Source organism: Anomaloglossus baeobatrachus, chromosome 9 (assembly GCF_048569485.1).
Source record: "Anomaloglossus baeobatrachus isolate aAnoBae1 chromosome 9, aAnoBae1.hap1, whole genome shotgun sequence".
NCBI classification, from domain to species: Eukaryota; Metazoa; Chordata; class Amphibia; order Anura; family Aromobatidae; genus Anomaloglossus; species Anomaloglossus baeobatrachus.
The window spans coordinates 94,588,986-94,602,285 of record NC_134361.1 but is presented as its reverse complement, the minus strand read 5'-3'; the positions used below and the strand labels follow the sequence as shown (position 1 = coordinate 94,602,285).

The window sequence follows — 13,300 nt, the reverse complement described above, 5'->3', positions numbered from 1 at the left end:
AGTGGTTCCCACAGCACCCACTGAATATGATGGTCCCCAGAGCACATCATCAATTTAGTATAATGACCCCACCACCCCACCAATCACAAGTACTGACACTAAAAAATAAGTAAACAATACTTACCTAACCTCGTTCCTCCAGTGCTCTGCCAGGGTCTGTGCAGTGTGAGGACTGAGTCTCCACCCTGCAGCCACCATGTGGTCACATCATCGCGCCTGTAGCATGCTGAGTCTCAGACTTACAGGCACAGGCTGAATGGGGGATCAGCAAGCAACAATCTGATCCACCATTTTTTTAATTGTATTTGTATCCTGAGAATGCAGATTCTGCTAAAATTGTAATGATGGGAAGAGGGCCGAATGTTGAGCATCATTGGGCCCCCCAACTCATAGACCCAATAACAGCTTTGTGGTCTGCCATCATGAATGGTACGCCCCTGTGTACAGATGGAGCCGATGTAGCATGGTATGAACAGTACTAGCTCAAAGTTACCATGAACTCCAATATTCTAGGATTGAAATGTTGCACAGAATTCAGTTCTCTACAGAGCACTCACCATAGTCTGGATGGGAGCTGCTCCGCGGAAATTTTCACAGTAATAACGATAAACTGTGTTTATAACGTCTAATGATTAATTCCCTGAAAAGCAGCCTAATTTAGTATAGCGAGAGGGTATACAACACCTTTAATCCCACTAATTGAAATTGTTCCTACAGGTCCTCATTGGTGCTCATGTGTAATTGGAACATTAACCTTGTTTGCACCATCGCAATGTTACGTGTTCCTATTTTTGAAGCAGGAATTCATTTTTAGCCCTGGGTTTATTGGCTGTGTTAAAGGCCATTCTACATTCCCCTGGATCATGATAAATAGGATGGCACAGGACTCTTGAGCTGACCTTACGAACTCTCTCTGCAATGTGTCTACATTCAGATGTGTGACCTTGCCGAGTAACCATATCTCAGTGACTTCACTTCCTGAAAACATTTCAGAGGACTATGTATTCTGTATCTTGCCACTAGCGTCCAAGCACTGTTTACGGGAGATGGAAAGTAAAAGCGTATTTACAAGTAACATCTACTGGTAGGATTCATTTTAACCGCATTATTCCCCGCACAGGTCTACTGATCTGATAACCAACATGTACAGCTAACGGGTGCGGGTGGATCGGAGATTATCCACACCTGTTAACTAGTTAGATTCTGCTGTCTAACTCTGACAACGCAATCTATCACGCTCCGGTGGGGAACGTGCCATTCCCCACTGCCATCAGCGGCCCCATAACCTGATCATGGAGCGCCGATGGTTTGTCATGACAGCGTGGAGTCAGCTGACTATGCCGGCACTCACAGGAGATCAGCATTTCTCCCGATCAGAGGGATGCTGAAGCATATCTCTGAACAGCAAAAGTGATTGGACAGTGCAGGCATAAAGTCCCCTAAGGGGACTAATAAAATCAATAAAAAATGTAAAAAAAAAAGTTTTAAAAATATGGAAAACAAAAACCTACCCCCTTTTGCTCCATTGAAAATAAACAATAATAATATAAAATACACATATTTTGGTATCGATGAGTTCAGAAATGCCCAATCTATCAAAATATAAACCATATTAATCTGATCAGTACACCGCATAGCAAGAAAAAAATTAAAAACGCCAGAATTATGTTTTTTTGGATACCGCAGCATTGCATTAAAAATCAACAACAGGAAATTAAGACATTGCATCTAAACAAAAATTATATAATTAAAAACGTCAGTTCAATACACAAAAAATAAGCCATCACTGAGCTCTAAATCCCGAAAAATGAGAGCACTACAGTTTCAAAAAAATGACGAAAATAGCGCAATTCTGTTTCTTTTTTTTTTTTACAAATTATTGAATTTTTTTTCACCATAAAAGTAAAACTATACATATTTGGTATCTACAAACTCATACGGATATGGGGAATCATAATGCTAAGTCAGTTTTATAGTATAGTGAATATCATAAATACAAAAAACAATAAAACAATTGTGGAATTGCACTTTTTTTTGCAATTTCACCGCGCTTGGAATTTTTTTTCCGTTTTCCAATACAATATGGGGCAGACTGAATGGTGTCATTCAAAAGTGCAACTCGTCCAGAAAAAGACAATATGACTATATTGATGAAAAAATAAAAAAATTATGGCTCTTGGAAGAAGGGGAGGAAAAGACAAAAATGAAAAAATGAAAATCGCCAGGTGGTGAAGGCGTTAAGATTGATGAAATTAGTTGTTCATGAAAAAAATTATCCAAACGATTAAGGCATATGAATGTCATAAAGGAGAGGTCCTCTGCTGGGGACCCGATCCGTGAGTGGGAAGTCATATACAATTAATAGCTGCTACTGGTCTAACAATACAGGAATGGCTATTCATTAGAAACACCAGAATGTAATGATACGTGGTTGCTCCGTGGGATGTATATAGCCACCTGTGGACATACTTGTGTAATAACAGCTGTTTCCAAGTGATGCCTGAGCTTGGGTACATGGCAATTAGATGACTGCGCAGGCAGCTTTCATTAAGAGGAGGAACCATCTTTATGAGGCAACCCTTTAAAGTTTACTTGGACAGAGATAGGTGTGTTTGGTCCAATTTACAGTAGGAAAGCGGGCCATCCATCAGTGGTCTCTTCCCATTACAAAGAAATCTTTTCCTCAGAATGTCAGATGTTATGTATTAAAAACACAGCTTCACTGTATATCAGTGGTCCCCAACCTTTATGACATTGAGAGCCACATTCAGCTCTGAGAGAGGGTTGCGAACCAAATTCAGCTCTGAGAGAGGGTTGCGAACCAAATTCAGCTCTGAGAGAGGGTTGCGAGCCACATTCAGCTCCGAGAGAGGGTTGTGAGCCATATTTAGCTCTGAGAGAGGGTTGTGAGCCATATTTAGCTCTGAGAGAGGGTTGTGAGCCACATTCAGCTCTGAGAGAGGGTTGTGAGCCATATTTAGCTCTGAGAGAGGGTTGCGAACCACATTAAGCTCTGAGAGAGGGTTGCAAGCCACATCTAGCTCCTTCCCCCTCCTAGCCCAATTCAGATCTGCTCTTCTGTGTGGAGCTGCTCACAAAAGTCACTATTTGGAGACCTGCTCTATATTGCTGTTTGTTAGACCTGCTGCTTTTGCACCAAACTGACAGACAGCTACGAGCCACATTTCACAGGCCCGCTAGCCATCTGTGGCTCCCGAGCTACAGGTTGGGGACCACTGATCTATATTATGGCCATTTTTTCAGTATATCAAATGATCTATGGGATATATGTGAGGTTTGTAGAAAAAGACAAATTATTTTGCCTTTACTTCCTAATATATAGTGCTTAGCATAAATGAGTACACCACCTTTGAAAAGTAAGATTTTAATCAATATCTCACTGAACAAAAGAACAATGTCAAAAAATTTAACAAGACTGAATTCCATAGAACATTTTTTTAGCCCTTATCATGAACATGAAAGTATGTTTAATTATGTAACTTTCATGACAAAATCTTCAGTTTTACTCAAGTTAATCAGTGTAAAAATTAATACATCCCACGTAAAACTATAAAAACTACTACATCCAATATTGTGTACGATCTCCATGATTTTTAAACACAGCACCGAGTCTTTTAGGCATGGATTGAACAAGTTGGTGACATATTGCAACATCTATCTTTCCATTTTTCAAGAACGACCTCTTCTAGAGTCTGGATCCTGGATGGAAAGTGACGCTTGGTTGGGTTGAAATCAGGAGACACTTGGCCACAGAATCACATTCACTCTGTTCTTCTTTAGAACTATAAAAGTGGCCTTATATGTGTTTTGGATAATTGTTATGTTGGAAACGTGCACGTTTATAAACCAAAAACTCAAAAATCATATAGTCCAAGGCAGTAAATAAAAAGTGTCAAGAGTCTACCTTAAATAGAAATATATTAACATATACAACTTTATTCAATCAATTTAAAACAAGCCATATCCCACATTGAAATAGACACAACAATACACAAACACAGGAAAAGGAACTGTAAATAATCCCCTATCGGATTTTGTAACTGAGTCTTCGATAATCCTAGACCATTGATATAAAAGAGAGAATACAATTACTAATGGGAGCGCTGTCCACTACCTGACAATGGAGATATAACAATGAAGCTACGCGCACCCTAGGGTTCAAGTGGTGCCCCCATTCCACAGCTGCTGCCCCTCAATCCTGTCCCTTAACTCCCTATCCTAATCAAGACAAGATGGACAAAAGGTAAAGCTACAAACACATATATTTCATCCTCTCCAGTATTTTGTATAAATCAAAGGTCACCGGGACTTATCTTTAGGCATTTTCAGGATAGTATCACCGTGGATATTTTCCTCATATAGCTCAATAATCAAACCAAGGCATTCCTGGGTGAATGTCAAACAGAAAGATTCTCCCAAGCTCAACGCGTTTCCTCCCACCTATATACTGGGGTTCATCAGGAGACCAGGATAGGGCACAATCACCATTATTCCCTGGAACTGCACATGTTGCAGGAGGAGTCTCCCAGTATTGCACGTGCGTCAAAAAGTGCACGTCTACAAAGTGCACAGAATGATGGTAGCATCTTCTCTTTCAACATAGAACAGATCATCTGTGAATTCATTATACCATGAAATATAGCTCCCCAACACCAGCAGCACTCATGCAGCCTCACATAAGGACACTGCCACCACTATGTTTCACTGTAGGCACTGTTCATTTTTATAAGTTCATTTTTCTAAATGCATGGATTATAATAAATATTGATGTCCAAGCACTGCTCTCATGTTATGTTATGCTTGAACGTTTTATGATCAAGGTGTTTAGAAACAGAGACAGCTATGCTCTTTTTACTTACAATTGTTCTATACAATGCAAATCTATACTGCTTCAAATACTGAATTGCTGTGGATTTAACTATACTGCAGTTTTTACACTAAGTCAGTGCAATATCAAAATAAGTGCACATTTCTATAATATTACCTACATTCATTAGAGTTCTTAAAAAACCCACAGAATAATAAAAACCAAGGGGTGATTGCATTTGAACAGCAAATAATGGAATCATGCAATGATTTCTCCATCATTAGTTACAGAGGGGAATTAATCTGCAGACCCTTCATACTACAGAATCTTTGTAAATGTAACAACATAATCATTCCATATAAAATAAAATATTTTATTTTATATGTACATGAGCCTAACAAAAGTAAAAAGAAAACAAGAGCAAGTGATGTAATTCCAGTATTATCTAAATTTATTATGTAATTATTGTTGATCATAATAACATGTTACGTATTTTACAGGTGTAACAGTCAGGCCACTTGCAACTGGACTTTATTATTCGTTTAATGCTTCAGAAAAGGACACGTGGTTACCGTACACCAAGAGTCTGCACACATTTCTTGAAGGTGACATGATTTATTTCTCATATGATACCGTATTGTTTGGACATAATCATTATATTGGATTATAACTAATAAGCATTGACAGAGACAAGAGGCATGCCAGTAACTACACTGTATGTACATACTCCATCCATACAGAAGAGAAGAAAGCAAGGAGTAATGCCGGCTGTGTCCAACTGTCCACTGGATTGGAGAGTGTTTAGGGACAAGCTGTATTAGAAAAAGGCTTGTCTAGTGCTATTTCTCATGTATTTATCATTCCAAGAAAGTTTATTTAACTTTTTTTATTCCTTTAATTTTCTAATGCTCAACCTGGAAAATAATCATTTATTTGCCCTGTCTGAAAAAAAAAATATAAGGCGCCTGTGATTTTTTTAAGCTGAAATCTTATAAAGATTATTTTGGCTGTAGTTATCATTGTACAGTTACAGTGAGTGCAGCTGATGTCTTCATATCAGAATTATGGGCTGTAAAACATGTATCTGTCACAGTGTTTGGCTGCATCTGACGCTGTTCACACTGCAGAGTCTGACACTCCTCACTATGCCTCCTTTGGTGCTTCTGAGTTGCACAGACAGGCTCAGGTGTTGACTGACCAGCTGTGTTCTCATCAGAAGTTAATTTCTGCTAGCCTGCTGCTTACCTCTTGTATCACATGTTGTGGAAGACCAATCACAGTCTCGCCCCACCTTTTTAAGTTGGAGGAATCTATCTTCTGTAACAGGAACGTCATGCTAGCGACAAGAGTCATCACATGACCCGTCGCTACCATGTCAACCATCGGCTCCCCATGATCGCATCACGGGGCCTTCTATGGCAGTGGGGAAAAGCGATTTAAATCGCACTGTCACATGTGCTGGGATCGCCGCTGGCTCACCGCAGCATTGACAGTGATTACCCCTTCATTATTTAGGACGTACCGGTACATCATCAGTCGTTAAGGGGTTAAAAACATATTTTTATTTCAACCATTTTAAAAACATAGGAATCGCTGTCAAACGCATTTCGAGCATATTGATCGAAACACATAGTCCAGTGATTCCTATGTTTTTAAAATGGTCAAAATAAAAAGATGTTTTTAATATAAGAAGTCCGGAATGCCATTCTATACTATTACTGTGGGAGCGGATTTTTTTCTTTTCCTCATGAAATGGGAATACCCCTTTAATAAAGTGGTGGTCGCACATTCACAAAGGGGACTTAATGCATCCTATTCTTCAAGGTAAGTGTGGGCCAAAAGCAGCTGAACATCAAACAATCGTATACTTATCACCTTTCTTGTTGATATATGGATTTAAAAACAATATAATATTAAATAACATAATTAAGGATGTATGTGTGTAACATAGGTTTTCTTCTATATTAGATTATGATGATAACAATCAAATGGCTACTAATGTGAAATGTACGTCAGGACAGTACTTCCTTCAAGATGGAGAGGAGCATAAGGAAAGGAAAGCCTGTCAGTTCCGCCGGTCACTGCTAAAGAACTGTTCAGGAATTGATGACCCAACTTTTGGCTTTTCTCGTGGGAAACCTTGTATCTTACTAAAGATGAACCGGGTAAAATGAAGTAAAGGTGAAACAATGTCACTGTGTTTATTAAAGGGCAGGATAGTCAGTGGTGCATTATTCTGAAAGTTAGCGGACAAAGAAGAAAAGGGTCCTAGTGCAGGAACAATCTACGGGCCCTTTTCGGTCCAATAGTTCATCATAATGCACAATTCCACCTGTTTTAGAGTTGGTAATAGGCCCCTTACTTCTTGCACCAATTGTATAGCCACCCCTAATTCAGAAGGTACCATAAATTAGACTTTACACTTGGATTTAAATTTTCTATTTATACAGAACATCAATATAGAGAGATTTGACATAATTTAGTAAGTTAAAAACTCATCAGTGGAATTATTCCGAAAACTCCAGGATATATTCAGTGCCGCAGGTATCATAACTAGTGATGGGTGAATAGTAAAATATTCGGGTTTGGATGATTCGTACTGAATACCTAGTACTATATCAGTATTCGTCACGAATAACCAACCTAATACAAGTCAATGTGGAAGCCGAGCATTTTGCTTGAAAAATGCTCTGGTTCCCCATTGACTTGCATTAGGTTCATTATTCCTGACGAATACTGGAATAGTACTAGGTATTTGGTACGAATTATCCAAACCCCACTATTTTGCCATTCGTCCATCACTAATCATAACGGTAAAGTGGTGAAACAATGTTTATTATTACATGAAGCTCATAAACTTTATTATCCTCCTAGATTGTTGGGTTTAAAGCCGGTTTTGGAACACCAATATTTGTGTCTTGTGGAACTTACGTAAGTAAAACGCGTTAGGTGTGAATTTAAGAACACATTTTTTTCTTTCTGAATACACTGGTTACCTGAATTACTTTTTGGGGGGAGGATTACCTCCCTCTTGAGCTGTGCTTTGGCTAAAGGAAATACTAGACAACATTTATTTCTAAGTACGTGACTTGTACAATACCATGTGAGCAAAATCCACTACTTCAATGTCACTGGAACTCCAAATTAATAAGATTTGTTTTACAAGCACTTGGAGAAATAAATACAGCATACATGCTAATATGGTGCACTGAGAGCTTTTGTTTTATTACATCATGTGACCAGCTTATATAGTATCCCAAACAAAGAAATGCTCTGCACCAATGAGAGCTGCAGGGGTGTGTGTAGAAATGTGAAACTTCCCCACCCATCAGTGTTATCTGAACTCTATGACATCATTCAATTATCAGACAAGATGCTTTCTATACAATACAAAATGGTTTTTATTTTCTCACAACCATTTAGGCTATGTGCACACGCTGCGTTTTTTTTGACGCTGCGTTTTTGGCTGCTAAAAACGCACAAAAATGCACCCGCGGCAAAAAAATGCGTAAAAAACGCATGCGTTTTTACCGCGATTTGGTGCGTTTTTGGTTGCTTTTTTTTTAAACGCAGGAAAGAATTGACATGTCCATTTTTTTTTTAATCTTAAAAAAAGTTGTGTGCGGACAGCAAAAATGAAAACTCATAGATTTTGCTGGGGAAGCAAAGTCATGCAGTTTTGAGGCCAAAAATCCACCCGAAAAATGCTCAAAAACGCCGCGAAAAACGCACTGTGTGAACTTACCCTTAGATTGCGAGCTCTTATACACATAAACATCCTTTTATTTCACTGTTCAATTGTTTTGGTTACCTGTTATTTTACTTGTTTGTTACTTTCACAAGTCTAAAATTCTACAGAATAAGTTGGCGCTATATAAAAATTACTATTTTTAATCGTGCCTATAATCAATCTCCAGACATACAACATGAAACGCTTCAATAGACTACTAGATACATCCAGAAAAACATTATAAAACAGTTGGGACCTTTGTTGTGTCAATGGCTGCTCACTTAAAACGGTTTCTGGAAAAGTCCAAAATGACCAATGACTAAGTTGTTAAAACTTCTTAAATTGCAAAATCTATAAGGAATGTAATAATATAAGGAATATAATAATTTCATGGCCTAGCCCTGATATATTGGGCTTATAGATAGAATCCACATTACCTAGGGACGCTCACAAGGATTGTAATCAATAGCGCAACCTGAATATGGAGCAGAAAAGAGTTCCCCTCCACGATCAGCTCCAGTGGTCGGGCTAAATAGTCACAGTGTTATACAATCACTATATGGCGATATTATTTGGATATTGGATATAAAGTACGTGGGCATTGTAGGGCAGCATTATGTAGTGTTGTATAGCAGTATATAAATAGAAACATTTGGTAATAATTGCATTTGCATCTGTAATTTTGTCTCTTTTACTAGAAAGGAAATGACACTCAATTAGGAACAGTTACCTTTTATCCAGCAAATTACTTTGACCTAATGTACTTCCCTTACTACGGCAAGCTTACACATGTAAGTACAATTTCTAATAAATGTTATGTTTAAGCCTTTACTGACAATATTTCTCTTAGCTTAATTGTAGTGCGATATTTAGTTTTGAGGCAAGTGTACCCAATTAAAGAGTAAACGATGACTTGTGCGTTTATGAGTTCACATGTGGCATCTTTGCCACGATATTTTATACGCTTTTTCAAATTATTTTTTTATTATTTTTTTTTAACCAACTAGCCATGCACATTTTTAAAGGGCCAGTACAGTTCCTCATATTTATTTGTTTGTGAGCGAATATTGTAATTGGTAACCTAGTTAAAGGTAATTGTACTTTCAAGAAACTTTTCAGAATAAGCTACCCTGTGTGTGCACATGTGGAACAACACTATATCTGGCCATTGTATGATTTATATCCTGCATTTTCACCAGTTTTCCCCTCTGTAGGCTCTATCTCTAGTTTGCAATCCACTCTGAGCTACTGGGAGGAGACTAGCTGCTGTTATCTCTCATATACACAGCACATAATATAGGGAAAGATTCCTGAAATTCATCCCTTTTTTAGCACACAGATACAGTGCTGGCCAAAAGTATTGGCACCCCTGCAATTCTGTCAAATAATACTCAGTTTATTCTTGAAAATGATTGCAATCACAAATTCTTTGGTATTATTATCTTCATTTAATTTGTCTTCAATGAAAAAAATAAAAAAAATTGTCATAAAGCCAAATTGGATATAATTCCACACCAAACATAAAAAAGGGGGTGGACAAAAGTATTGGCACTGTTTGAAAAAACATGTGATGCTCCTCTAATTTGTGTAACTAACAGCACCTGTAACTTACCTGTGGCACCTAACAGGTGTTGGCAATAACTAAATCACACTTGCAGCCAGTTGACATGGATTAAAGTTGACTCAACCTCTGTCCTGTGTCCTTGTGTGCACCACATTGAGCATGGAGAAAAGAAAGAAGACCAAAGAACTGTCTGAGGACTTGAGAATCCAAATTGTGAGGAAGCATGAGCAATCTCAAGGCTAGAAGTCCATCTCCAAAGACCTGAAAGTTCCTGTGTCTACGGTGCACAGTGTCTTCAAGAAGTTTAAAGCCCATGGAACTGTGGTTAACCTCCCTAGATGTGGAAGGAAAAGAAAAATTGACGAGAGATTTCAATGCAAGATTGTGCGGATGGTGGATAAAGAACCTCGACTAACATCCAAACAAGTTCAAGCTGCCCTGCAGTCCGAGGGTACAACAGTGTCAACCCGTACTATCTGTCGGCGTATGAATGAAAAGGGACTGTATGGTAGAATACCCAGGAAGACCCCACTTCTTACCCCGAGACATAAAAAAGCCAGGCTGGAGTTTGCCAAAACTTACCTGAGAAAGCCTAAAACGTTTTGGAAGAATGTTCTCTGGTCAGATGAGACAAAAGTAGAGCTTTTTGGGAAAAGCCATCAACATAGATTTTACAGGAAAAAAAGAGGCATTTAAAGAAAAGAACATGGTCCCTACAGTCAAACATGGAAGAGGTTCCCTGATATTTTGGGGTTGCTTTGCTGCCTCTGGCACTGGACTGCTTGACTGTGTGCATGGCATTATGAAGTCTAAAGACTACCAACAAATTTTGCAGCATAATGTAGTGCCCAGTGTGAGAAAGCTGGGTCTCCCTCAGAGGTCATGGGTCTTCCAGCAGGACAATGACCCAAAACACACTTCAAAAAGCACTAGAAAATGGTTTGAGAGAAAGCACTGGAGACTACTAAAGTGGCCAGTAATGAGTCCAGACCTGAATCCCATAGAACACCTGTGGAAAGATCTCAAAATGGCAGTTTGGAGAAGGGACCCTTCAAATCTCAGGGACCTGGAGCAGTTTGCCAAAGAAGAATGGTCTAAAATTCCAGCAGAGCATTGTAAGAAACTCATTGATGGTTACCGGAAGCGGTTGTTCACAGTTATTTTGGCTAAAGGTTGTGCAACCAAGTATTAGGCTAAGGGTGCCAATACTTTTGTCTGGCCCATTTTTGGAGTTTTGTGTGAAATGATCAAAGATTTGATTTTTGTTTCATTCTCTTTTGTGTTTTTTCATTGCAAGCAAAATAAATGAAAATAATAATACCAAAGAATTTGTGATCGCAATCATTTTCAAGAAGAAACTGAGTATTATCTGACAGAATTGCAGGGGTGCCAATACTTTTGTCCAGCACTGTATAATCAGCAGCAGGGGAGTACTGAGACAGTGGGAAGAAAAGCATATACCCTCTGGGCTGGTCCCCAATAACTGTTCATGGGTGCCAGGTCTCTGGGTGCTTCAGCAGCATTGATCTTTAGTAACCTGCAGCCTCATCACAATGTTAACAGATGTGGTTGATCTTGCAGAATGTAATGCAACTGCAGGTGATATAATCTAATGTATAACGCTGCTAAGGCAACCGGCGCTTATCCATCCCTAAACAGTTCCTATTTGCAATTGTTTAGGGCTGCCCGGCTCTCACATGTTTTAATGACGCTGCACCTTTAAATCTATGGCAACAGAATCTATTGTTGTTCATGCAGGACTTCTTGGCAGAGTGTTGAGACTGAGGAGTGATGTACTGCAGGATGGGGTCATATATACAGAGGTTTAAAGCACTGACAAATTACGGCAGAATAGGGATGTATTTAAGGGGGCTTAAAAGTGATGTATTGCAAGATGGGGCTGTATATAGAGGGCATGAAAATGATGTAATGCAGGAGGGGGCTGTGTGTAGAGGTGCTGAGCAACATGATGAAGCTGTATATAGAGGGGCCTGAGAATAGTGATCTGCAAAAGAGGACTGTATATAGAGGGGCTGTACTGCAGGTTGGCTATGTACATAGAGTGGATGTTTACTAGCGGGAGCTGTATATTGAGGAACTGAAAAGTGTGATGTTTTTCAGGATGGGTTGTATATAGAGGGATAAAGAATTATGTACTACAGAATAGTGCTGTATATAGAAAGATAAAAAGAGTGATGTTCTGCAGGATAGGGCTGTATATAGAGCAGCTAAGAGGAGTAATGTATTGCAGCATGGGGCTATGTATAGGACTGTTGAGAGGAATGATGTACTACAGCATGAGACTGTACATTGAGGGGCTGTAAAAAGTGATAAACTGCATGATAGGGTGGAATATAGAGAGGCTGAGAGAGAGTGATGTTCTGCAAGAGTTTGCTGTATATTGAAGAGTTAACAAGAGTTTTATACTGCAGAAGAGAGCTGTATATAGAGGGGCTAAGATTAGAGAACAGGTTGCATATACTGTATATACAAAGGCTTAAAGGAGTGATGATATACTGCAGGACGGGTCTGTATGTCGATCATGAAGGAGTGCTGTACTGCAGGATGTAGCTGTATACAGATACACTTAGAACAGTGATGTATAGCAGGATAGGGCTGTATGTAAAGGGGCTGAAAAACAATATACTGCAGGAATGAACGTTATATAGAGGGGCTAAGAGGCATAGTGTAGCTGTATATAGAGGAGACTGAGCGAAATGATGTTCTGAAAGAGGGGCTGCATGTTAAGGGGCTAACAGGAGAGATGTACTATAGCTTTGGCTGTAGATAGAGTGATAAGTAGTGATGTAATGAAGGATAGGACTGTATATAGAGGTGATGAGAGAAGCAATGTTATGAAGCATGGGGCTGTGTATAGAGATGCTGAAAGGCATGATGTACTACAAAATAGGACTATACATAAAAGGGTTGAGAAGACAGGGCTGTATATAGAGGGGCTGAGATTAGAGATTTATCTGTATATAGAAAGGCTTACAAAAAAATGTAATGCAGGATGGGGATATATATAGAGGGGCTGAGAGGTGTGATTGTGATGGGGCCATATATAAAGGGGGCTGAGAGTGATATTCTGCAGGTTAGAGTTGTATATAGAGGGTCTAAGAGAAATGATGATCTAAATGAGGGGGTTGTAAATAGAAGAGCTAAGAGAACTGCTCTT

The 13,300-nt window shown here is 39.0% G+C and overlaps 1 protein-coding gene across 1 annotated transcript in view; it reads left to right on the top strand.

Moving 5' to 3' along the window:
* The window catches only part of ATP1B4 (ATPase Na+/K+ transporting family member beta 4), a 122,007-nt gene that overhangs the window by 94,786 nt on the left and 13,921 nt on the right, over positions 1-13,300 (top strand). Inside the window, exons 5-8 of the mRNA XM_075323903.1 lie at positions 5,329-5,433; positions 6,797-6,993; positions 7,703-7,759; positions 9,257-9,349. Of these exons, the coding sequence (XP_075180018.1) occupies positions 5,329-5,433; positions 6,797-6,993; positions 7,703-7,759; positions 9,257-9,349 (452 nt within the window). The remainder of the gene's footprint in view (positions 1-5,328; positions 5,434-6,796; positions 6,994-7,702; positions 7,760-9,256; positions 9,350-13,300) is intronic.